General features: G+C 46.0%; 1 protein-coding gene and 2 long non-coding RNA genes across 3 annotated transcripts; 1 reads left to right on the top strand and 2 right to left on the bottom strand.

The window, feature by feature from the left end:
* Positions 1-209: 209 nt before the first annotated feature.
* Positions 210-9,782, bottom strand: LOC308481030. Its single transcript, XR_013988414.1, has 3 exons — positions 6,524-9,782; positions 671-4,984; positions 210-627 (listed from the first exon to the last, which is right to left on the bottom strand). It is a non-coding gene; the product is annotated as an uncharacterized lncRNA (long non-coding RNA).
* LOC308481021 (cystatin-like) lies at positions 6,055-13,646 on the top strand. The gene is made up of 3 exons (XM_081012998.1): positions 6,055-6,322; positions 9,789-9,902; positions 13,299-13,646. The coding sequence occupies exons 1-3, from the start codon at positions 6,101-6,103 to the stop codon at positions 13,374-13,376; spliced, it is 414 nt and encodes a 137-aa protein (XP_080869124.1). The 5' UTR covers positions 6,055-6,100; the 3' UTR covers positions 13,377-13,646.
* LOC308481032 lies at positions 13,484-24,836 on the bottom strand. Its single transcript, XR_013988416.1, has 2 exons — positions 24,592-24,836; positions 13,484-13,707 (listed from the first exon to the last, which is right to left on the bottom strand). It is a non-coding gene; the product is annotated as an uncharacterized lncRNA (long non-coding RNA).

The following is a 24,836-nucleotide window of genomic DNA, read 5'->3' as shown; positions in this document are numbered from 1 at the left end:
CCCGGCGCGAAGCCGCGCCGGGCTCCCGAATGTTGCGCAGAGTTGCGTGCCGCCCGGGAGTGCAGGCAGCTCTGTGCAACCCTCCGGAGCCCAGCGCGGCTTCACGCCGGGCTCCTGAGGGTTGCGCAGGGCTTCGTGAAGCCTGGAGAGCAAGAGGGGTCGGTGCACACCGACCCCTCTCGCTTTCCAGGCTTCAGCGAAAGCCTGTATTCGCCCCATAGGACGCACACACATTTCCCCTTCATTTTTGAAGGGGAAAAGTGCGTCCTATTGGGCGAAAAATACGGTACTTGCCTGTGGTTGCATTGGCAATTGTTGGCAGGGAGGGAATTTTATGTGACACTGTCCTACATGGAAATGAAGCTAGGGGTCAGACACAGTGCTCAGGCACCCCACAGTGTCAGCTTCCTACGTGGCAGATTTATACCGTAGATTCTGGCGTATAAGACGACTTTTTAACCCCGGAAAAGGTTAAAAAGTCGGGGGTCGTCTTATACGCCGGGTATGGGCGGCACGGAGCGGAGCCTCCCTCCCGCTGCTGCTGTGGCGGCTCTGAAGCAGCACCAGCCAGTGGCGGGCTTCGCTCCACGCCGGGAGAAAGCTGCCCAGCGCAGAGCCCGTCCCCCACTGCTTCAGAAGCAGCAGCAGCGGGCGGTGGGCTCCGCTCTACGCCAAGCAGCTTTCTCCCAGTGCAGAGCTGCCCAGCGTAGCCAATTTGGGGGGTTGTCTAATACGCCCAGTCGCCTAATACGCCAGAATCTATAGTACATTTTGGGATGGGCCAAGTCATTGAAAAGCCTCAGTCCATAGGTGGTGGTGCCCCGTAGAAAATTTCTGGTAGCAGACTCCACCACAAGGAAGCAGAGTATGGGTATCTGTTTGCTTTACACTACACTCTAGTCTTAGCCAAGCCCTGCTTTTCCACAGCCAGAAGGGTTAGAAAATTGCCACCCTGAGCTGAATAAGAATATGAAAGCCATATGCAAGAGTAGATTATACAGATGCCCCCCCCCCCCACTTATGCAGGGGTCACATTCTGGACCCCTGTGGGTATGGGTGAAGTCACATTAAGTGGGGAGCACCCACTAGAAACACTCTAAATGCCTATTTTCCCCTGCTGTCTCCAGTCCAGACCAAAATATCTAGAGTTGAAGCTCAGACACCTGCTGGAGGATGCACAGGAAAGCAGGAGCGAGTTGTAACTGACCACAAATAAATGGCTTAAAATTTGTGCATGCCCTGACTGCAACTGTGATTCAAAAGTCAGCTGAGAGATTATTTCAGAAGTTGTTATCTCAGGGTTGCCCCCCTATGATTTTTCCCTGCTGTTGACCCAATTTGTATAAAAAGGAGTCTTGCTTTGCCATTCCTCACTTCTTGGCTTATTTCTATCTGACTTAATCTTTTTATGAAATTGTGGACTCCAGATTTTGGACATAACAGTCCAGCTGCTGTCTATATCAGTAGTCTTCCAACAACTTCAGATACAGGATTAAACCCACCTGTAATGTTCAAAATGTTTTGCATGTTTGCATTTTAATTAGAAGAGGTGATGTTAGGTTGTATCTGGACAAGTTTCTTCCTAAGGCTGATGGATTTCCACTTCACGCGGCCAAATTTTGTGCCTTCCACTGTAACAATTTCCAGAGGGGTTTATCTTTAAAAAATGTAAAGACTAACAAGACTAACCTATGTCTGCCTAGTTGTGTGTCTTCCCTCCATGTGATCAGCATTAACAAAAGGGTGCAGAGCTTCAAGTGCAGATGGCAGCAGCCTTGGCAGAGGATTAAGAGGCAACGAGCAGCAACAAGCCTACATTATGGCAACATCTAGTGGTGATTTAAATTTAGTAATTGGGTCTCCTCTGCTCCCCCCGGTACTGTAATTTGTTTAATTTGCCTTTATTCGGGTTAGAATAGATTAGAAACAAAATTAAATCTTTACTCTTCCTGGTTCCCCACATCCATTAAGTATATATTATTGATAAAACAATTGCAGATAAATTCAGGTAGTATAGATCTGGGAGGAGGGGTTCAAACCTGGCGTCCAAAGGTAGGCCTCTCTAAAACCACAGAATTGTAGAGCGGTGGAAGGGATCTTGAGGGTCATCTAGGCCAGCCCCCTGCCATGCAGGAATATCAGCTAAAGCATGCATGACATTCTGGCCCTCTTCTCAGAAGCAGCCCTACACAGCATTTCTTTGATTCAAATTGCCCCCAACCTTCGCTACTATTTAATTAGAAAATAATTGGCAATGGATGACTTTTGATGTGGTGCTGGGGCAGCTCATTGGGAGCAGTCTTGTTAGGGCATAGATTTATTAATTTTGTGGCTGCATGAGACAGCTTTGATACATGCACAAATATTAACTTTAAGCTTATGTAGGTATAGGAAAACACATGATCATAGGGACCACCTCTAGGCTTGTTTTTAGTATTACATCTCTATTATGTCAATCAACATTTGATGATCTTCTACCGGTCAACAATAGAAAGTGTCCTTTCATACTGCATCACAGTGTGGTACGCGGGTTTGACATCAACTGATAGGAAGTGCCTACAGAGGGTGGTGAATACAGCACAAGATATTATGGGCTGTCCCATGAATCCGCTGGATGAAATGGCAGAAGAAGGTTGCCTCAGGAGAGTGCGGAAAATTCTCAGGGATGATTCACACCCTGGCCGGCACTTTCTTGATTTCCTGCCCTCGGGCAGAAGATACAGAAGCATGATTAGTCGCACCAACAGGGTAAAGAACAACTATCCGTGGGCTGTTGGGCCACTGAATGAAAAGATAACAACAGGGCAACTGACTTTCGGGTTTGGTGGGTGTGCGTCAGTAAACGAGGGGAATTAAGACTAAGAGAGCTGAGTGGGGGGTGCTTGTGTAATCTCACTGTACAGTGGTACCTCGTGTTACAGATGCTTCAGGTTACAGACGCTTCATGTTACAGACTCCGCTAACCCAGAAATAGTACCTCGGGTTAAGAACTTTGCTTCAGGATGAGAACAGAAATTGTGCTCCGGCGGCGCGGCGGCAGCAGGAGGCCCCATTAGCTAAAGTGGTGCTTCAGGTTAAGAACAGTTTCAGGTTAAGAATGGACCTCCAGAATGAATTAAGTTCTTAACCCGAGGTACCACTGTATACAAGTTGTACAAGTGACAATAAAGTATTTCAATTTCAATTATGCTGGACATAAGTAATTTATTTAGAAGTATTAACCATTACAGTGGAACCTCTACTTATAACCATAATCCATTCTGGAGATCTGGTCATAACTAGAAACATACATAAGTAGAGGCGCACTTTTCCATAGAAAGTAATGGAAAAGTTAATTGATCCGCTTTAGACAGTGAAAAACACCCCCTAAAACAGCAATTTAACATGGATTTTACTGTCTAATGAGACCATGGATCCATAAAATGAAGGCAATAATGTACTGTACTATAAAATAAATAAGACAGTACTGTATTGTAGATGAAAAAAATTAACTTTTTTTCTTCAATGCGCTGAGGGTGAGTGGGCTTACTTGGCTACAAGCTGGGGGTGGGGCAAGGGTCAGTAAAGAGCTGATTCACTTCGTCCAGGTTCACTTTTTTTTCTTGCCAGGCCAGGTTCTTCTCTGGACTTCCTCAGGTTAGTTCCTTGGCGGGGTTTGGGGCTGCAGTGCGCCCTGCTGTGCCTCTTGCAGGCAGCCCTCTTCCACAGCTTTGGGGGTGGGATGGGGGCCTCTCCCCGGCAGCAGAGGCCTCAGCGCTGCTCTGCAGCCGGCCAGGTGAGCTCTGGGCTGCTGGCAAGGCCTCTGTTTGTATCCAGGGGAAAGTTCATAAGTCGAAGCACCTACTGAAGGTCGTAATGTAAGAGTCGTACGTAAGTCGAGGTTCCACTGTCTCGGCCTCCACAGTCACCTACAGACTCATCGTTAAAACCGTGTTTATGGAAGACAATCTTACTCAGCTATGAGTGATTGCCAAAGAAGAATTTTAACTAGAGCTGTCAGGTTTCTGGAACAGAAAATGGGTACAAAGTGTCAGAGAACATTATGTACTTAGACGTCAAGCAGTTTCATGAAAAGTAGATGGAAATTACTTTTTTCTGCTCCTCCCAGTCACATTCTCAGCATATTTTTTCTGCTTCTCCCTCCTTCCAACTCCCCCCACCAACTACTTGGATCTTTTCAGGACAACCTTCCGAAACCAGACCTATAATTAATTGAATTCAACACAGATTCCCTTTTCATATTGACAAAAGTACCAAAACTCTGCAACTAAAGTCCTGAAATATTTTGTGGTTTTCTGTCTTAGGAATTCCTATCAGCTTGTACTGAAAATGTCTCACATAGTCCCTCTGTCTCATTGGATAAGTCCAAATGAAAGAAAGGATCAGACTTTGCTTCTGATTTTTGCGTCATGTATACTTTGGACAATCTTCACATACTCCATATTGCCCTAAGCTGTGGTGGAGAGTGCTGTATGCTGTTACCAGTGCTGAAGCGAGATTTAACTAAATGTGAAATAGGGATGGCATCTTGTTCTGAGCCTCAGGCAGGAAATTTTATTGGACTGGCCTTGGAGTCCAAGACTATAAGACAGTAGCGGGTTCAACGGTCAAGAAGGTGGTTTCGGCCTGTGCTGCAGAGGGAACTGAGGGGCTCATCAGCCCATGTAGGAGAAGGAAAACTGATCCTAAACCTCTGCTGCCTTGTGGGATATCTTTGGGAGAATAAAAGGCTGAGGAGTAAATCCCACACAATCCGGAGCGGAGTCCGTAAAACGATTGCACACCTCCTTCCGGCAACTCCTGCAGCCAGGCTGGTGTCAAAGGTCTCGCTCTGCTTTCCTTTGGACCCATCGGTGAGATCAGGAGGGGGCCTTGTCCTCTGGGCAGCCCCGGCCCTCCAGCCCCCGGCCCAGGCTTCTTCCCCAGGGCTGCTAAGGCAGCAGTTGGACTTCACCCGGCAGGCGCACTCCATTGCCTCTCCAGACTGTAATAGGAATTTTATGGTCTTAGATATATGGCAATGTTCATAACCGCACATACATAGATCACCACAGGAAGGCCAACCTGGAACCATTTTGATTCCTAAACTGAGCAAATTTTTTCTCTGCATGGTCAAAGTGGAAAAGCCTCGCCATTGTCTTTTCCTTCACAAATCCTGTCTTAAGGGTGTTTGAATAAGTATTTATCACTACAAAAGAATGGCCAGGCTCCTCAGGCAATCCAATCAAGTAACCTGCCAGACAGGAAATAAACAAGGATAAGAGAAAAACAATATTGAAATTTCTGTTTTAAGACCACCTTTTCTGTGATGTATCTGAGGGGTGGTCTTAGGTTACACGCCTTCTGTGATGTATGCATAATATTTCTGGGGGTGGTCTTGATCTACAGGATGGGAATTTCAAGAGTCTTTATAAGCCCTTGCACAGCATTTTTCTGGGTCCTCCTCCTTTCCTGTTGCAACAGATCAATAAAGATCAGGCTTACTAGCTGCTTTGCTTCTCAATATTCTCTGCTTGGCCTCTGTTATTTTCTCCTACCAATAGGGAACCTATGTAAGGACTCTATATGGGCTCTTGGATACCCCATAAGGGAAAAGGGCATATTTTTTTTATTTACAACAAGACAGATGCGTGACAACCATTAGCTTGGTGGCCATCCCGGCCTCCTGGGGGAATGAATTCTTTAACTATCAAGAAGGCTGGATTCCTCCCCAGGCCTTGAAGAGGCTCCTGGACTCTTGGTTGCTAATTAGCAAAGGCAGGGAAGAAACGCTGCGAACAAAGGAAGCGCAAGGGCAGCTGCGTAACAGAAACCCCCGTCGGGTGATCTGGGCGGGCTGCGGGAAGGCTGGCCAGGTCTGCGTAACTGTCCCCCGGAGCGCGAGGCTGCGCGAAGCGGGAGAGCGGCGCCTCCCGGTCCTGCGGGGGGGGGGGGCGAGTCAGCTTGGCTTTGCGCTCGAGGGGCGGGGCGGGGCGGGGCGGGGCGGGGCGGCGGGACGAGGAAAAGCGCCGCGCGCGCCCGAGCCGCCAGTTTCCGCGCAGCAGCGTCGCCCAACTTCGGACGTGCGGAGGAGACCGGCGAGCAAGCGAGCGAGCGAGCGATGGCTTCGTGGCGGTGGCTGGTGGCGTGCAGCGCCCTCCTGCTCTGCGCCGCGCCGGGCACGGGCCAGCAGCGGCCGCCCCTGCTGGGGGGCGTGCAGGACGCGTCGGCGGACGAGGAGGGCGCGCGGCGGGCGCTGCAGTTCGCCATGAACGAGTACAACCGGGCCAGCAACGACAAGTACGCCAGCCGCGTGGCCGAGGTGGTCCGGGTCAGGAAGCAAGTGAGTATGCGGGGCGGGCGGGTCGGACTGGATGACCCCGGAGCGGGGCCGGCCGGAGTCCAGCCCAAGTCCGGGCAGGGAGACTCCCCCAAGAAGCAGCCCACGAAGCCTCTTCACTCGGCCCGGTGCGCGGAGCTGCTTTCTCCGGCGCGGGACTTGGCAGCCTTGACGGCGCATGCGAAGCCGAATGTCTTTTCTTACACGCGCAGTATCTTTTGGGCTATCTGCTCTTCCCTGGTCCGGCGGCGAAGGACGGGTCCCCGCTCTCAAGGCAAGGCCTTGGTTTCTTTGCCCGGGGAGGAGAGCTTTCTGTTTTTCTGGGACTAGGCAGCGAGAGGAGCCCCCAGGAAGAATCGCCGCCGCCGCCGCCGCCGCCTGGGAAGCTGCCTGCCCCTTAAGACTGCCAGGCGGCAGCAGGGCTCTTCTCTCCTCTCTCCCGCCTCCCCTCCTTTCGCTCCTGTGTTTTTAGCTGCAGCTCGCCGCACGTAAATATTCTGAATGTTTACAAGTGCACATGGGACTAAACTTGTGCGCTCCAGGCTGCCATTAAAGGCACAAGTGCAGGACCAAGGCGAGCAGTTGGCAGCCTGACCTGTGAGCAGAGCAGAGCAGCTGACTTCTTCCAGGCGGTGGGGGTCAGCTCCAGCTTGACTCCCCCCCCCCTGCAGGATTCCAGGGGGAGGTCAGTCTCTCCTGCTTACATAATCAGCAGCCAAGATTATGGCTGCTTGTTGTTGGCTGGAACAGCCTTGACCTAACTAGGACATGTTGGTTTTTAATGTTTGTGTGTAATTGATTTAAAAGAATAAAGGTCAAATTTCCTAGTTGCCAAGATCCAGGTTTGGGGGCAACTATATTCTTGCTGAGCAAGCCCCAGCAGACTTTTAAAATCAAAAAACATGAAGCAAAATAAAGCATGGAAATATTGGCGGTTAGACCTCCCCTTACTTCCCCTTTGGCATAGAAAAAGCCCACACATTTAGTAAGTTAAAAATGTTTTGTTTTCAAACTCTTCAAAGTTCAGTTTTATGTGCTTTTCCGTGCAGCAGAAAAAAGGCAGGCAGTTTAACTTAGTTTCAGCCCTGATGTCCTTTTGGGTTGGATTCATATGCTGAAGGATAACAAATAAAGGCTTTGGTAACCCTTCCTCCCAAGGCGAGGGGGCTTGTCCTAGTTATGCTTGGCAGGACTGCCTTCTCTGGGTCTGAATCCCTTCATGCACTCGCTAGAACTAAGCGTTTGGTTATGTGAGGCTGATATTTATCCCACAGGACAAAGAGCGCTTCCCTGATTCCTTTCCTCCAATACTGCTTAATTCAGATATGCTGCTTACAGTTTTTGGGTGTAATTCAGCAGGAATCTGGGCTGTCCAAGTGCCCTTGAAAATTTCAGCAAATTGGGGCTGCAAAAGGTCACATGAATTGGTCTTTCTTCCATCTTTACACTGGTAGCAGACGTGTAACGTGTGTCCAGATGCATTCTGTTAACCAGAGCTGTACTGAGTTAAGAACCTAAGAAGAGCCTGCTGGATCAGGCCCATGGCCCATCTAGTCCAGCATCCTGTTCTCACAGTGGCCGACCAGATGCCCCACAGAGAAGCCCCCAAGCAGGGCCAGGGGGAAAGAGCATCTCCTCACTGGCAATTCCTATCAACTGGCATTCAGTGCAAGTTCTGCCACTTCTGCACAGCTGTGTCCTTTGATGCAGTTTGATTGACAGCTAGTTGGTTGCCATGACAAATGACAGCACTGTCAAAATAAAAGGAAGATGTTGGCCTGAGACATCAGTATCCTGCAGAGCCAAGCCTCTTTACATTTCCTATTGCTATTCGTGTCTGGCTAGTCAGTACTATAATCTTTAGGGCTCAGCCAGCAGTTTCTCTTCCCCCAAGCTTGACTTCCTCTTCTCTTTTTAACTAAAAGATGCAAACATTTCCTGAAATTTAAGGAAGTAGCTTTCTCTAATTTGTTTGCATCTTGAAACAAGTGGTGGTATCCTGATTTTCTAGGGTTTAAGTCAGCTATGCAAACATGCAGTATAGCTACCTAGGCTGGCATGATTCTGTGGGGGAATTAAAAATTTGAATCCCTGTGGACCCACATGTGTGGGTGAACAACAAAATAATCGGTTGGGTGCCTAGATTCAAAATGCAGGGCTAGAATATAGGTTGTTAGACCCTTCTTATCCCTTTTGCGATTCTCCCCTCTTTCTACTCCTATTGCAAGGAACAGACCTCGTAAAGCTAGGCAAGTTTAAAATGCTTTACTTACAAGGTCAGACTTCAAAGGTCTGATACCTTCATTGTTCCATGCAGCTGCAAGAAGAACATAGGCAGAATACTCTTGGGTAGGAAAATCAGAATATACTTCCAGACACATGCTCCAAACTTGGGAGCAACCTTAGCCACATCCTCCCTGGTGGGTTACATGTCTTGGAGGGAGAGAGAGAAGGTAGAAGAAGAAGCGTCACTTACTCATGGAGGTAAGAGAGTATGACCTAGCTGAGTCTATGAATCTTAACCCTACGGTCTTAACTCCTTCATGCACTAACTAGAACCCATGCATAGTTATGTTTGACTGCAATTTCCCTCAGATTCAAGGTGTGCCATTCCTTGCAGACAGCACACCAGAACCTGGCTTTTCTTGCTACTTTCAGCATAAAATGTGCAGAATCATGTGAACTCCAGAATCAACAAGAAACCTAATGATTGAACTATTGAGTTGGCTCAGTTCTCCCATCCTCGTGTAGGGCATTAAAAAGACATTAAATCAATCCCCAAATGCACTCCAAATCTCTAAGAAGCTTTTCTTTTTATGTAGTTTATAGAGTAGAATTTTCTCCCGGGTAGTCTTAATGCAGACCGATCCCTCCAAAATTTGTCCTGTTTTTCTTAAAGCCATCTATGCCAATAGCTGTCACCATATCTTATGACAGTGACTTGCGTTAACCAAAGCCTATTAACGTTAGGGGATGCGTTCAGCATGCTTTGCCCTTCCATCATGGAGATGTGTCGCCTTAAGGTTAAGGGTCTGCTGTTGGTGCCTCTGTTGGGCATGGTCTGTGTGTCGGGGTGGGGGTCACTATAACCTCCTCTCTTTCCCCCTTGCAAAGCAGGGGTGAGCCTGAAGCCATGCATCTCCATAAAGGCCTGGATTTGGACCTTCTGATGTCAACACCTTGTTCTCTTCTGGTTCCTTGATGTTACAGGAATGCCAGTTGTCAGCTCTTTGATATAAAGTAATAACCCAAATGTCTATGACGCAGGCAGATTTATAGTTCCTCTCTAAAAGGAAAGGCTAAGCACAGGCGGCTCCTGTATCCCTCTCACTGTTTTCCAGGGGGGCAGCCTTGGACACTGTTCACAGATGAATCCCAGTCTGTCTTTTGTGATTGGAAAAGGCATCGGGTCTCGTGCAATATATTGAATATTCTCTCTAGTAAAGGAGCCATTTCCCACATCTTACAGATTGTCTCTGGAGTCCTTTATTTTTTCGATGTTAAAGTTGGGCGAACAACTTGTCCGAAGTCAGTAGCCGATGTTGAGAACTGTGCATTCCATGAAGCGCCAGAGCTGGCAAAGGTACGTAGCAAAAACAAGGACATTGCTTAACAGTGCTAAATATAATAATTGGCAGTAAAAATGTCCCTCATTATGAAGGTACTTGTGCAGCACTATTTTGAACTTGGAAGTGAAAGAAGAAGGAAAGAAAGGCAGTGCTTGGGGATATCCTTGGGGTGGGAATTAAATCTGAGGAACCTAGTTTTTTTGGGAAAATACATTTTCTCTCTAAACAGTCTGCTTGACTGTTTTTACAGGGTCTCCCTTTACCCTGTAAAACTCAGTAAACATGTAAAACTTTGCCTTTTTTCTCCTAGTTCCACTCTGGATTATGTTGTTTTGGGGATCAGTTCTGATAATGTTTTCCTTAGATGTTCAGTTCTAAGTTATGGGCTAAGTTATAATGTACCAGGAAATAAGTTATATAATGTACCAGTTCTAAGTTATAATGTAGCAGGAAATTCTCTTGCTGAAGCCACCCTATAATGAACTGGAGCTGTGCAAGAGCTCCAAAAAATATCTGTGGGGCTGATACAGGGATTAGCCTGTTTTATCCCCAGTAGCCCTGTGAGGGCCAGTTGAGACATGATCTTAAATGTGTCTTTGCATTTTGTGTGCTGCTTTTTTAAAAACAATGAAAGTGGGGTGGGGTTGATAATGCCATCAGAGCAGACAGATACTAAGAATATTCTTCTGAAGCAGCAATGGAGGTATTTTTCTACAAAGCAAATATTGGCTTTGGAAAGCATTTTATCAGGATGGCAGCTGGATGGGGGAGAAAGGCTCTAATCCCATTAATGATTAGCCTCACTCCAGTTTGAAACATCTGCACATTGGATGCAAAGACACACTTAGTTTGGCCTTGAGAGTTAAGGAGTTGCCTAAGGCTTCCCATAAATCTTCTTGGCTAAGTAAAGATTTGAATGTGTGTTTCTCTTCTCCACCACTTCAGAGCCTGATCCTTGTAGCCCAGTCCTGTGCATATTCACTCTGCACATGTGAACCTCTGCACAACCCATTTACTTACTTCCTCCATAAATGTGCAGAGGATTCCCCTAAATATGAGGACTGAAGTGCAGCCTGCTTTCTCTGGTTTGGTGCAGGCGGGTCTGTGGAGTAGAGGAATGGTTTTATTGTGTCCTCACACCACAACAAACATCTTGCATCCATTCATTATAGCAACTAGAGCACAAAGAATTGCCAAAATTGGCTGATTACAAAGAAAAGCAAAAAAAAAAAAAAAAAAAAAAAAAAAAAAAAAAAAAAAAAAGAAAATCTTTAGCAACCACCAACAAATGACTCAGGAGCCAAAAAGAGTAAAACGCCTGGGTTTTCCAGCAGCCTCTGTTCAACACACAAAGAAGCCCTTGTTTTCTGTTTGGGGGTGCTGTTGCCTAGTCAAAGAACTCAAAACAGTTGCTTGGTGACTTGGAAGACTTCTAGCTGAGCACAGCACAAAAAGCCTTCTGTCCTTAACTAGTTCAAGTTCCCTTTTCAGTAGTTTTGCAGCATCAGCAGTGCCTGTCTGTGCAACTATCTAAACTTCGTTATACAAGTTCTCCCCCCCCCCAAAAAAAAAGTGAAAAGAAGCACTTGTCTTACTCCAGTTAGCCATTCTTATCTCCTCCATGATTTCAGGGGGGATTTCCTTCCAGGTAAATACATTTACGGTATGTTTCTTGCAATAACAGTCAGCAGCTTTGGGCTGTCCCATAATTGCGTAGTATTGCACATTTTAACATTTTTCATGTAGTAAAGCTTAAAATGGTACCAAACCTAGTACAAGTATATGTAGCCTGATTCAGCTGAAGTTCAGCGCTTTGGCCCCATTAATGTCAGGACTGTATCGTGTGCTTAATTCTCCCATTGGAGTAGAGCAACGGGATCTCCATGAGCTGAACGGAAGTCTCCCTGAAAGGCAGTTTTCAGTCTTCTGTCACAGTCTGGCATGACAAGCAAGGGAGCTTAGGACGGGGAGATGCAGCTGCAGGCCTCATTCCCAGGGCTGCCACAGGAGCCTTTCTACTTTTCCTCAGATGGAGGAATGATTGGCATTTCTTCTGACTGGGAAAATGTACTTGGGATCAAGGTTGTGGGAAAGAAAAATCTTCAGTCAGGTGCTCTTCTCTGGTGGGAAACCTCAGGGGGTCATCTGGCTATAATTTATCTCCATTCCAGAATGCCCAAGAAACCGGGGGTGCCAATAAGGGGCTGAGCCTATACAGACAAGGACCCATTAAGTAACGTGGGGCGAGTCATTGGGCTACGTGGTCTGGGGGACAGCTGAAGAGAGACAAATTGTATCTGACCCCCCCCCCCCGAGGCGCCATTCTGTGCTTCCCATTGACTCTTCCCTCTAGGAGAAAATGATAGCCATTCAAACTTATGGCAACATGGCATGAGGTTGTCCCTTTTGATGAGGAGACCATGAGAGTGGCTCTGTCCATTTGGGTCCTGTGATTATCCCTCAAGAAGGGCAGGCCTTCTCTTCACTTACCTTGCTTGTTGTAACGCTGAGCATTTTTATTGTTTGTATTGTCCACCTGTGCTTACCCCACAGCCAAAAGGGTCAGTTTATGCTCACATGTTTGCATTTACTGTACATTTACTATGCTTGTGTACTGCATAACAAGTTGAGAGTGAAGCAGACTCGCATTACAACACATATTGTCTCAAAACTCGTTGTAGAACTGTGGATAAATGAGTGTGCAAGCGGCATTGCTGTCAGTAGCAGATCTGTCCTGCTGGGGACCTGCATGTATGAAGATAAATGAATGAATGTTCAATGAATGTTGTTGGTGTTTGGGGTGGGGAGGGGTCTCTCTTGGTGCACAACAAGGGATTTGTTGTATCCCTAATGATTGAAAACACAGAAACATGCATGTCCCTCTGCTAAACAGAGAGACATGAATTCATGTTTCACAGAGGGACTAAAGATGGCACATGTATAACTTCTGTGCTGACACAGGATGCAGTGCACTGGAAAAGTCCCCTATGAAATCTCCCTTTATTACAGTAAAGATTGTGCAGCAATATTTTCCAGTGTTTTGTGCCCATGCAGTCTTCATAGGCTGCTGTAAAACAAGGAGCACAACACAGACCAAGTTAACATTTAATTCCCTTTAAGGGACTACAGGTGCAATCCTGCACACCCTTACTTGGAAGTTAGTCTCATTAAACCCAGTAAAAATTTACTGCTCAGCACACAAACAGAAGCACTTCACTTTAGCTGCGCCATGTCCAACATAAGGATGTTTATTGGGGGTTGGGGAGGGAAGTATCACTAGGATGCTTATAACATTAACATTAACATTAACATTAACATTAACTTTTAATTAGTAATGTTCTGATTTACTATGGATGCAGTTCATATTAGTCATATTAATGGGTTTTCTCTCTCTCATTCCCTGCTTGTAGCATGTGACTTGCACCTTTCAGGTGTATTCTGTTCCTTGGACAAACCACATCAGCCTGAAGAGAAACAATTGCACCTAAACGCCTGTTTGCTTCATCATAGCTGTTCTGGTGGTCTTCTCCAGATTCAAGAAGAGCAATAATCCACATGTATTCTCAAGCAAATGTTACTAACTCTGAAATTCTGACATATACTTACAGGATTCAAGCAAATCATGTAGTTTTCCTTTAAAATGTATTTTCTAAACTTTTTCTTTGTGATTTATCATTAGGTTTGTAATCAATGTTTTCATGCTGGATTAGTATGAAAAATAAAAACATACCTTGTCAGAGACTGAGGTTTTTAAAAGATTTGTGTCCCATATATATTCATTCATAGAAGAGTGACTAGTGGGGTGCCACAGGGTTCTGTCTTATTCAACATCTTTATCAACGACTTGCATGATGGACTCAAGGGCATCCTGATCAAATTTGCAGATGACACCAAACTGGGAGGGGTGGCTAACACCCCAGAGGACAGGATCACACTTCAAAACGACCTTGACAGATTAGAGAACTGGGCCAAAACAAACAAGATGAATTTTAACAGGGAGAAATGTAAAGTATTGCACTTGGGCAAAAAAAATGAGAGGCACAAATACAAGATGGGTGACACCTGGCTTGAGAGCAGTACATGTGAAAAGGATCTAGGAGTCTTGGTTGACCACAAACTTGACATGAGCCAACAGTGTGACGCGGCAGCTAAAAAAGCCAATGCAATTCTGGGCTGCATCAATAGGAGTATAGCATCTAGATCAAGGGAAGTAATAGTGCCACTGTATTCTGCTCTGGTCAGACCTCACCTGGAGTACTGTGTCCAGTTCTGGGCACCACAGTTCAAGAAGGACACTGACAAACTGGAACGTGTCCAGAGGAGGGCAACCAAAATGGTCAAAGGCCTGGAAACGATGCCTTATGAGGAACGGCTAAGGGAGCTGGGCATGTTTAGCCTGGAGAAGAGGAGGTTAAGGGGTGATATGATAGCCATGTTCAAATCTATAAAAGGATGTCACATAGAGGAGGGAGAAAGGTTGTTTTCTGCTGCTCCAGAGAAGCGGACACGGAGCAATGGATCCAAACTACAAGAAAGAAGATTCCACCTAAACATTAGGAAGAACTTCCTGACAGTAAGAGCTGTTCGACAGTGGAATTTGCTGCCAAGGAGTGTGGTGGAGTCTCCTTCTTTGGAGGTCTTTAAGCAGAGGCTTGACAACTATATGTCAGGAGTGCTCTGATGGTGTTTCCTGCTTGGCGGGGGGTTGGACTCGATGGCCCTTGTGGTCTCTTCCAACTCTATGATTGCTAAGAATAAAGTACCATTATTCAGTACTGGCTCATGTGATTACTAACAGTGAAAAAAACCACAAATCATAGCTTTTGTCATATTTTCTGAGCATCTGTTCAGGCCCTACTCCTGCCACCAGTTGATCAGCCCTATTCAAGACCACCTGACTGAATTGTGATGCCTTTGGAGATTAGAGTTTTCAGCCTTAGGAATTGCAGACCCAGTAGTTTTGCCAGGTTGGTTCTTGGGATGCCAGAATGAAATAATACGCAGGGCCATGCTAAGCATGTTTCCATTAAAGTAAAGCCCACTGAGTTCTAGAGTGTTAGGGACTATACACACACCTCAGCTTCAAGTGGATCGCAAACCTCTTGCACCTTCGTTAATTCCCCCTCATCCATTTGAAGTTTTCCTTCAGCTACTACTGCCCAACACTTTATCTCCCCCATCACCACCCAAAATAAATAGATAAATCTGGAGTTTTTCTGTCCTCTGGAAATCTGAAAAGGAGATCAGCACCATGGTGGGCATAGCAGGAAATAGCATTTCATGGGTGTGGACAGAAAATCTGGGTCTGAAAACATATTTCATCTGTGCAAACATTGCAGCTTTCCAAACAGAAATATTCCCTTCCCCTGTGCACTGTGAAGAGAGGTTGTCTTGACCCCCAAAGAGCCAGTTGGGGGTGCAGGGGGACAGTGGGAGGAGCCCCTTTGCACAAGCCAAAGTCATTGTGGAGCTGGCAGGGCCGGTGAATGCCATGTGATATTTGAATACAGTCCCATTTGGATATGAGCTGCCACAGGAGAAAACAATTGGGGGAAATGTGGATTTTGTGGGTCCTTTCCAATAAGGTTGCAGACTAAAAGCACACCTGGAAGTAAGTGTCGCTGAACACAATGCATATTTAATTTATTTAAGGCAGTTATACTCCACCCTTTAGCCAAACTTCAAACCTAAGAAGACACACACATATTGCTTTGTACATCATCGAGCCTACCTAGTGGCAGTGAAGGATGCAAAGGAAAACTACTTTCCTGCCTCCATTGCAGCCTCATTGTGTCGGCCAGCAGAGCTTTCTAGGTGGTGCAGGACCTGTTACCGCCTGGCCTAAAGGAAGTGGCAGAACCGAAGGCAGCTCCATGTGATTGTTTGCAAAGCATTCTGAGGATAAAACCACTTGCCTCCATCGAGAACTTGCTTCCACTGTTACAGCAGATGAATCTCAAGGGGTGTGCAGAGCACAGTCTGGTCCTGTGGTGTTGGACTGCTTTGGTTGCCCTGCCTTGGCCAAGACAGATACAGGGGAAATATATCCTCGTTAATTCTCAACTTCTCAGTGGCTTTTGATACCATCAAAAATTGTATCTTTCTGGAATAGCAGGCTGAGTTGGGGATACATGGCACTGCTTTGTGGTGGTTCTGGTCCTACTGGATGTTGTGTTGGATGAGTTTCAGCTGGTAAGGCTGGAGGATGTGAACAAGGTCCTTGGATCAGTCAGGACAACCACTTGCGCTCTGGACCCTTGCCCCTCATGAGAAAAGCTAGCAGGGAGGGGGCAGCTGGCTGGGTGATCAATGCCTCCCTACGAGACTGGATGGTTTCTGCCTGCTTGAAGGAGGCGGTGGTAAAACCACTCCTTAAGAAACGCTCCCTGGACTCAGAAAATTTAAATAACTACTGGCCAGTTGCTAATCTCCCCTACTTGGGCAAGGTTCTTGAGGTTATGGAACAGATCCAGGTGCTCTTGGAGGAAACTGATTTTCTAGATCCATTTCAATTGGGGTTTAGGTCTGGTTTTGGCCCAGAAGGATCTAGAACATGTGCAGAGGAGGGCAACCAAACCTTACGAGGAACGGTTGAGGGAACCAGGTTTGTTTAACTTGGAACAGAGGAGACTGAGAGGAGATATGAGAGCCAACTTCAAATATCTAAAGGGCTGTCACATGGAAGATGGTGCAAGCTTGTTTTCTCCTGTTCTGGAGGCTAGAACCCAAACCAATGGCTTCAGGATACAAGAAAGAAGATTATGGCCAAAACAGCAGAGATAACTTTCAAAAGTGAAACAGCCTCTCTCAGGAGGGTGTGGACTCTCCTTTATTTGAGGTTGGGTGGGCACCTGCCATGTATGATCTGGCTGAGATTGGGGTGCCATTTCCTGGACATTCCCGGGATGTCAATGCCGGAATTGATGTCTAGGAGGAATTTCCAAAAAGTAGTGCTTTGTCCTGGATCTTATGCAAGTCAATTGAAAAATCAGGTGACTTTTTGGTGTGTTTTTTAAAAAAAAAACCTCAACAACATTTGGGGTGTCCTGGTCTTTACTTTTTGAAATATGGCAACCCTAACCCTTGGGATCCCTGTCAACTCTATGCCACTTTTCTTCAAAATTTGCATAGAGATGGGGAGGTGGCCTTCAATGGCCACATGATGGCACCAGAGAAGAGCAGTTAGTCCCAGCCAGGCCAGCCGAGGGGCCTTACTGCCTCCCCTCTCCGGAGTAGCTCTTGATGGTTTTATGTTTGGCATAGCTGGCATTCCTTTCAGGGCCCTGGTCTCACTTTGGAATTGTGAGATGGAAAGAACCATAGACATATCCTCTCCTGCACAATAGAGCTTGATTGGTTTCTTAATTTACTCAGGAGATAGTGGTAATTAATCAGGCAGGGAGATTTCTAAGTGCAGATGGCAGAAGTCTCACAGTGAATATGACCAAATAGAAGTACAAAAGCATTATCATATTTACTTTGTGACAGTGATTGCTGCAAAGCTTTCTCCTTCCCCAGCCCATCATCCCAACAGTTGTCTGGTAGAGGGTTTTCTAGGTGGTTATTACTTCCAGAATCTGTGGGATCAGAACAGCTCAACCAATGGAAGCCAGATAACTTTTCACCTCTGTCACATTGGGGTTTCTAGAAAAGGTTTCAGGATAATTAGTACAAAATCCTTTACACAGTATTAGATTGCAAATGAGCCGTACTTTAAAAGTACTTGTTGAGATTATTATTATTTTAATATGTCATGACAGCTAAAGAGGGTTGTTGACACTGGATATGCAAACTTGCCATTTTTAAAGCAACAGGATTTGTGCCTTTCACATGTTCCTAAAAAATAGTTTCATTGAATGATTGATAATGATATTTGCTCAGTATGTAAGAGGAAAAGAGATCTGGAAAGAGATATAGGTGCTCTTGACAGGTGAGCTTTGCATTGGTACCAAGAAAGGTCCTAGAACAGATAAACAGTTGGTCTGTGGGCACCCAAAGGGTGCTCATTAATGGTTCCTCATCATCCTGGAAGAAAGTGTCAAGTGAGGTGCCACAGGGTTCTGTCCTGGGCCCATTGTTCTTCATCATCTTTATAAATGACTTGGATGAAGGAATTGAGGGGAGGCTGATCAAATTTGCAGATGACACCAAACTGAGAAGGGTAGCTAATGCCACAGAAGACAGAATCAGGATTCAAGATGACCTTAGCAGACTGGAGAACTGGGCCCAAACTAACAATGAATTTCAAGAGGGGGAAATGTTAGGTTATACACTTAGGCAGGAAGAACTAGCTGCACAAATATAAGATGGGGGACACCTGTTGTCAAGTACGGGAGTTCCCCTCTCCCTTCTGGTAGCTCTCTGATAAGAATTAAGGAGCATTTGGTAGATTTATAATTTTTCTATTACAGTATCATGTTGCGGACGCAGACACAACTTTCTGCAAGCACAGCAGTTGCTCATTCTGACTCCTCCCCTCTACTTCCACAGCAAGAAGTGCGCCAGTGGGATGTCCCTCCCCCGCTGCATTTCCTTTGTTCTCTGACACGCTCATACTTCTGAGTTCGGGGGGAGGGGGTCCCCCCCCACTCTTGAGTGATGTAGCACCCAGCTGCTCCCTCCCTTCTGATTGCTTAGTTACTATCTCAAAGCTGGGGAGCTCCTCTCTCAATTGTGCAGCCTCTGTGTCTGCCTGCCTCCTTGCTTCTGGAGACGCTGGACTCAGGTGAATATTCCCCCTCCTCTTCTGTTAGGATCTGATCTTCCTGTGATTGCATTCCCTACTCTTTTGATCCAGTCCAGCCCCTAACATCTGGCTTCCCTGTAGCACACAAGAAAAGGATCTAGGGGTCTTAGCAGACCAGAAGCTTAACATGAGTCAACAGTGTGATGCAGCAGCAAAAACGTTAATGCAATTCTAGGCTCATCAACAAAAGTTTAGTGTCCAGATCATGGGAAGTGATAGTACCACTCTGTACTGCCTTGGTCAAACCACACCTGGAGTCCTGTGTCCAGTTCTGGGCATCACAATTTAAGAAGGATATGGACAAGCTGGAATGTGTGTGGAGGAGGGCAACCAAGATGATCAGGGGTCTGGAAACCAAGCCTTATGGGGAATGGTTGAGGGAATTAGATATATTTAGCCTGGTAAAGAGGAGATATGATAGCCATCTTCAAATACCTAAAGGGCAGTCACATAGAAGATGGGGCAAGCTTGTTTTCTCCTGCTCCAGAGAAAGAGGGTAGGACTCAAACCAACGGATTCAAGTTACAAGAAGGAGATTCTGACTAAACATCAGGAAGAACTGTCTGACAGGAAGGTCTCCCTTGGGAGGTGGTGGACTCTCCTTCCTTGGAGCATTTTAAGCAGAGGTTGGGTGGCCATCTGTCAAGTCTGATCTAGTTGGGATTCCTGCATTGCGGGGGTTGGACTAGATGACCATTGAGGTACTTTCCAACTCTACAATTCTATGATTCCATGATTTGGCTTGAAATATGAGTGGGGACACTGAACCCCTTTTCCTGAATGGTGTCCCTGAGCAAAGCCCCACCCCACAGCTCACCAAGACCCTGTCACAGGAAGTTAGCCTTGGAACAATGGGATTTATAGCTGCTTCTGCATTTGCCCTTTTCCCTTAGCTGAATGTACTTGGGAAACACTTCAAGGGATTCCTTGGAGAACCCTTCTAGAAGCATAATAATGGACAAGCCCAGACATCAGGCCCCAAACTTACTTTAAACAATACAGTTGAAGGAGACCCGAGTGATTTCAGAGGCTCTGTTTCTCAGCCTTCCGGCAATTGAAATGCCCCAAAGCCCCATTTCCTTGAATAAACATTAGAGATGGTTTACAATATACAAAGCTCATCTGATGTCTGTAAGAATGAAAAGCTTATTGCCAAGATAAATGCTTGAATGCAGAACATTGTTCTTGGCTTCAAACCTGACTGCACTCCAATCTCCCCACCCAACCCCACCTTGCTCTATAAATTCAAAATTGGTTTTGATGCTATATAATGTTGTCACTGGCCACTTCCAGACAACCTGTTTATTGAGCATTCATCCTGATCCGCTTGCAGAAAGTTTGTGAAGAGGTACTATGTTGTCTGCTGTTTATTGAGAATTAATTCTGATTTGTTTGCTGGGCCCAACATTTCACCAAGCAACACACTTTTTAGTGCATTTTCTTGTCTCTTTATTTCAACAAGTCAGCCTTTTTGTGTGTGTTTCTGCAGTGGGCTTTCTGTTGCAGATGCGAAGGAAAGGTTTGCCCCTTCCATGACCCCATCCCCAACATCCTACCCCACAGCTAAGAAACTTAGTAAAAAAAGGTTCCCATTGGTGCTGCAATAGCAGTCAGGGACCTCCATGGCTGTAATTCAGAAAAAACAAGAGTTTGACCCTGTCTGTATATGACTCTACAGGTTGGTTGTTTGCTTTCCTATTTGTGGTTAACAGAAAAGGAAGAGATGTAGCTCTAGGGGCACATTAAATGATTGAAGTCTCGTCTTTATGCCTATGGGATGTATGTTTCTCCTGCAGTTCAAAAAGCAGTTGGGTGTGTAATTCTAAACCCAGAAGGCAGCGGTGTGGGTGGCAAGGGCTGGGTGCCACAACAGGCTCCTTCACCCTCCACTCTCCTGGCGCGTGCACCCCCTCTGCGCACACACACGCCCGTCCTGGGCACGGGAACACTCACACTCTGCTGCTGGTTTATTAGGTAAACATTAGGAGAGATTTGCACCAAAGTGCTGAAGAAGTTTCAAAAGGATTTTTAAAAAAATAAATGACTACAAAATGTAGAGAATTCAATTTAGGACTGAAAAAAATGAGAAATGGGGAAAAGTGAAATGGCCAGATCATTCCATCTGACGAGAGCATTCTCTCAATCCCGGATTCAAATGCAGCTTCTCCCAGCCTGACCTCAAATAGCACTATCAAGTTGTTCTTCAGCACTGGGTGGCTTCCTGCAGCTCATCCCACTCCACCCTCTTTCCTGGATTCTCTCCCAGAAGATAACCATAGAGATGGTGAGATGTCAGGAATCAGGCTGGTTTTCCTTTGAGTAAATCTTAGACGAATGACTGCCGAGTTGCACTACCCTGTGATTTCTCTAAGATAGATATGCAGTGCCATTATGTATGCCCCCCCCCCCCAGAGAGAGAGAGAGAGAGAGAGAGAGAGAGAGAGAGAGAGTTATTGAAGTTGCCAAGCCAAATGTTTACAAGCTGAGGTTAGCAGATAGATGAATGGTTGTTTCTTTGCCTTCCCTTCTACATATTCATCAGAATGCCTCCTCTAAAGGCAATTCAACATTTGTCCTATCAGGATTCTGCAGTTTTGCACAGAAGAGACCAGAGTTCATTGCTTAAAAAAAGGGCAGGAAATTACAGTTCAAAATAACATTCCAAAATGATGAGAGTTTTCCATGTTTAAAGCCAATCCAAGTAAGGCTTCAATAACTCTGCCCCATTTGAGACAGAATATTATTTTGAAGCACACAATTGTGGCAGGTTCACTCTTTCTGAGACATTCTTCATCCCATAGTTCATGAACTGGTTACTTCAGGACTGGATTACTGCAATACACTGTGTGGGGCTTCCCTCAAGCTTGATCCAGAGGCTGCTGTTGGTGCAGGATGCTGCCGCGCGATTGCTGGCGGGAGTGAGGCCCTTTCAGGATACAGCACCTGTGCTCAGAGACCTGCACTGGTTGCTGATCTGCTACCAGGCTGAGTTCAAGGTGTTACTATTAGTATATAAAGCCCTTAACAACTTGGGCCAGTTTACCTACAAGATTCCTTGCCACCCCCCCCCCCCAATCATCCGACTTCTGCTTCAACTGGCAGAATTGGCTCTACTAAATATGCCCCATAATCCCTGTTCCACATTTGTAAGAACTTGATCATTTAGTGTGGCAGCTGCCACACTTTGGAACTCCCTGCCTATTGAGATCAAGCATGTGTTTTCGCTGTACTCTTTGGGGTGCCTGCTAAAAACATTCTTGTTTTGCCAAGGCTGCCCAGGTGTCTCTACAGCCACAGCTGGAGCTGTAACTCCCCAGCGGTTTGACTTCACCCCCAAAGGTACACCCTTCTATTGTCTCCCAAGACAGACAGTTGCCAGCCAACCCAGATGCTTAGAAAGCTGAGGTACCATAATTATAATTTGTTTTAGGTTTTTAACTTTTGTATGTTTTAAAGCAGGGTTGTGAATTTGTTCTTGATTTTCTTGTTTTATCTTTTTTGTAAACCGCTTTGAGGGTTTGGGTTTGTTTTTTACAGCCAAGCCGTATATACATTTTATGAAACAAACAAACAAAACTACCTCTTCCTGTGGGTAGCTCAGCTGGCAGAGCATGAGACTCCTCAACTCAGGGTCCTGGGCTTGAGCCCCCATTGGGTGAAAAGATCCCTGCTTTGCAAGGGGCTTGACTAGATGACCCTCGTGATGCCTTCCAACTCTGCAATTCTATGATTCTAGGAAACAAACATAGCAGGCTGCCTTAGACTGTGAGGCAGACCGTTGGTCCTGGTAACCTGTCCAGGATTTCAGAGGTGGAGATGTGAGGACTGAGGCTAAGCAGAGGCTCTGCCACTGAGCAATGACCCTTCCCCAACTCAGCTGTAACCGCAAATGTCTTTTAAGCTCCCTCTGGGGTTATAAAGTTTCATCCACCTTTTCCACTTCCCTGCCTCCGTACAATCTGTGCAATTTATTTCCTTCTTTCTGGGTCCTCCATAGACTTCTTCGGTTCAGAATGAATTATTTCCTCCCTATTCTCATATATCCTTTTCTCCTTTCTCCTCCCTCCTCAAAGCTCTTCTTGCTTTAACCATTTTTGGCAGCTCACTTTGAGAAGTTCTTCTCCTGGCTTTTATCCTGACACCCTCCCTTTACTCCATACCAGTTGCTTAATGGACTCTGCCTTAAGCCCATTGGTGCAGCAGTTAGTCGAGATCTGCAGCTGCGCTCCCTTGTTCTGGTTTAAGACAATTATGACAATGCTGTCGTGCAGCTGCTGCACCAAGTCACAAAGGGAAGTGGGGAAAGCCAAACTGGTAAAAGTTAAAAACCCACAAAAAGTGAAAAAATATTTATTCTCATAACAATGCGGTAAGATTATTTCAGCACATTTTGAGCTTCTGCCACACTTTATCATCAAGGCAATCACTGTAGTGAGTGATTACTGCCCAATGGTAGCTTGCCAAGGCTGCTTTTGGACAAAAACAAACAAGCAAACACAGAGCAAAGCAGTAAGAACTCATATGGTTTTGCTTCAAGACTCTTTCCAGTTCTGTGGACTGAATCATGGCTGCCCTGTGACACCATGGAAACTTCCCCTCATAGCTCCAAAAATAGTAGCCTGCGAATGCTTGGTGTCTTCTTGGAGACCTTCCCAGTCACAAGTGGAGGAGATGCTTGAACAGGTGCATGTGAGCGAAAATGGCTTGCCCTGAGAGTATTTAGATTAATCCTCTCTATTTCTAAAAGGTGATTGGAGCTAGTAATATGTTCAGCTGTATATGCACGATCCTGAAGCACTGGTTCTTGGTTCTAAACGCGGGTTTACCAGCTGCACTCACCCACCCCACACACTACAGAATGACACCTTTTTTGCATGTGCATGGCCTAATGTAGAAACACAGTTCACACAGTTGCTTTTTAAAGCAGGGATTGCCTAGCATGTACTGAGATGGAACTGATGAGCATGAAATCTCGGTGCTATACATGTATCTGCAATGAAGAAGATAGAAAGCCTCCCAAGTGCATACAGGGCTTTAGCCGGTCAGACAGCCAACTTGAACTCGGGACTCCTTGCGCATGCACTAACAGACTGCCTGTATGGGTAAGTGCTTCCCCATGTCTGCAAACATGGGTATGTTCGTAGCAAAAGGAAGAACAAAGAAACAGTGGGGTCACTCAGAGGAGAAGATGGTGAAATGCAAACAGGGGACACAGAAAGGGCTGAACTCCTCAATGCCTTCTTTGCCTCAGTCTTCTCCGATAAAGAAAACAATGCCCGACCTGAAGAATTTGGAGCAAATGATTCAGCAGAGGAAACACAGCCCAGAATAACTAAGGAGATAGTACAAGAATACTTGGCTAGTTTAGATGTATTCAAGTCTCCAGGGCCAGATGAACTGCATCCAAGAGTATTAAAAGAACTGGCAGACGTGATCTCAGAACCACTGGCAGTCATCTTTGAGAATTCCTGGAGAACAGGCGAAGTCCCGGCAGACTGGAGGAGGGCAAATGTTGTCCCTATTTTCAAAAAGGGGAAAAGAGAGGACCCAAATAATTACCGCCCAGTCAGTCTGACATCAATACCAGGGAAGATTCTGGAGCAGATCATTAAGCAAACAGTCTGTGAGCACCTAGAAAGGAATGCTGTGATCACCAATAGTCAGCATGGATTTCTGAAAAATAAGTCATGTCAGACTAACCTGATATCGTTTTTTGACAGAATTACAAGCCTGGTAGATGAAGGGAACGCAGTGGATGTAGCCTACCTTGATTTCAGCAAGGCATTTGACAAGGTGCCCCATGATATTCTTGTAAAGAAGCTGGTAAAATGCGGTCTTGACTATGCTACCACTCAGTGGATTTGTAACTGGCTGACTGACCGAACCCAAAGGGTGCTCATCAATGGTTCCTCTTCATCCTGGAGAAGAGTGACTAGTGGGGTGCCACAGGGTTCTGCCTTGGGCCCGGTCTTATTCAACATCTTTATCAACGACTTGGATGATGGACTCAAGGGCATCCTGATCAAATTTGCAGATGACACCAAACTGGGAGGGGTGGCTAACACCCCAGAGGACAGGATCACACTTCAAAACGACCTTGACAGATTAGAGAACTGGGCCAAAACAAACAAGATGAATTTGAACAGGGAGAAATGTAAAGTATTTCACTTGGGCAAAAAAAATGAGAGGCACAAATACAAGA

The sequence above is a fragment of the Podarcis pityusensis genome (assembly GCF_964106645.2).
Source record: "Podarcis pityusensis genome assembly, chromosome: 7".
Lineage (NCBI taxonomy): Eukaryota > Metazoa > Chordata > Lepidosauria > Squamata > Lacertidae > Podarcis > Podarcis pityusensis.
Note: the sequence above shows the minus strand (reverse complement) of the source record. Positions and strands in the feature narration are given on the sequence as shown.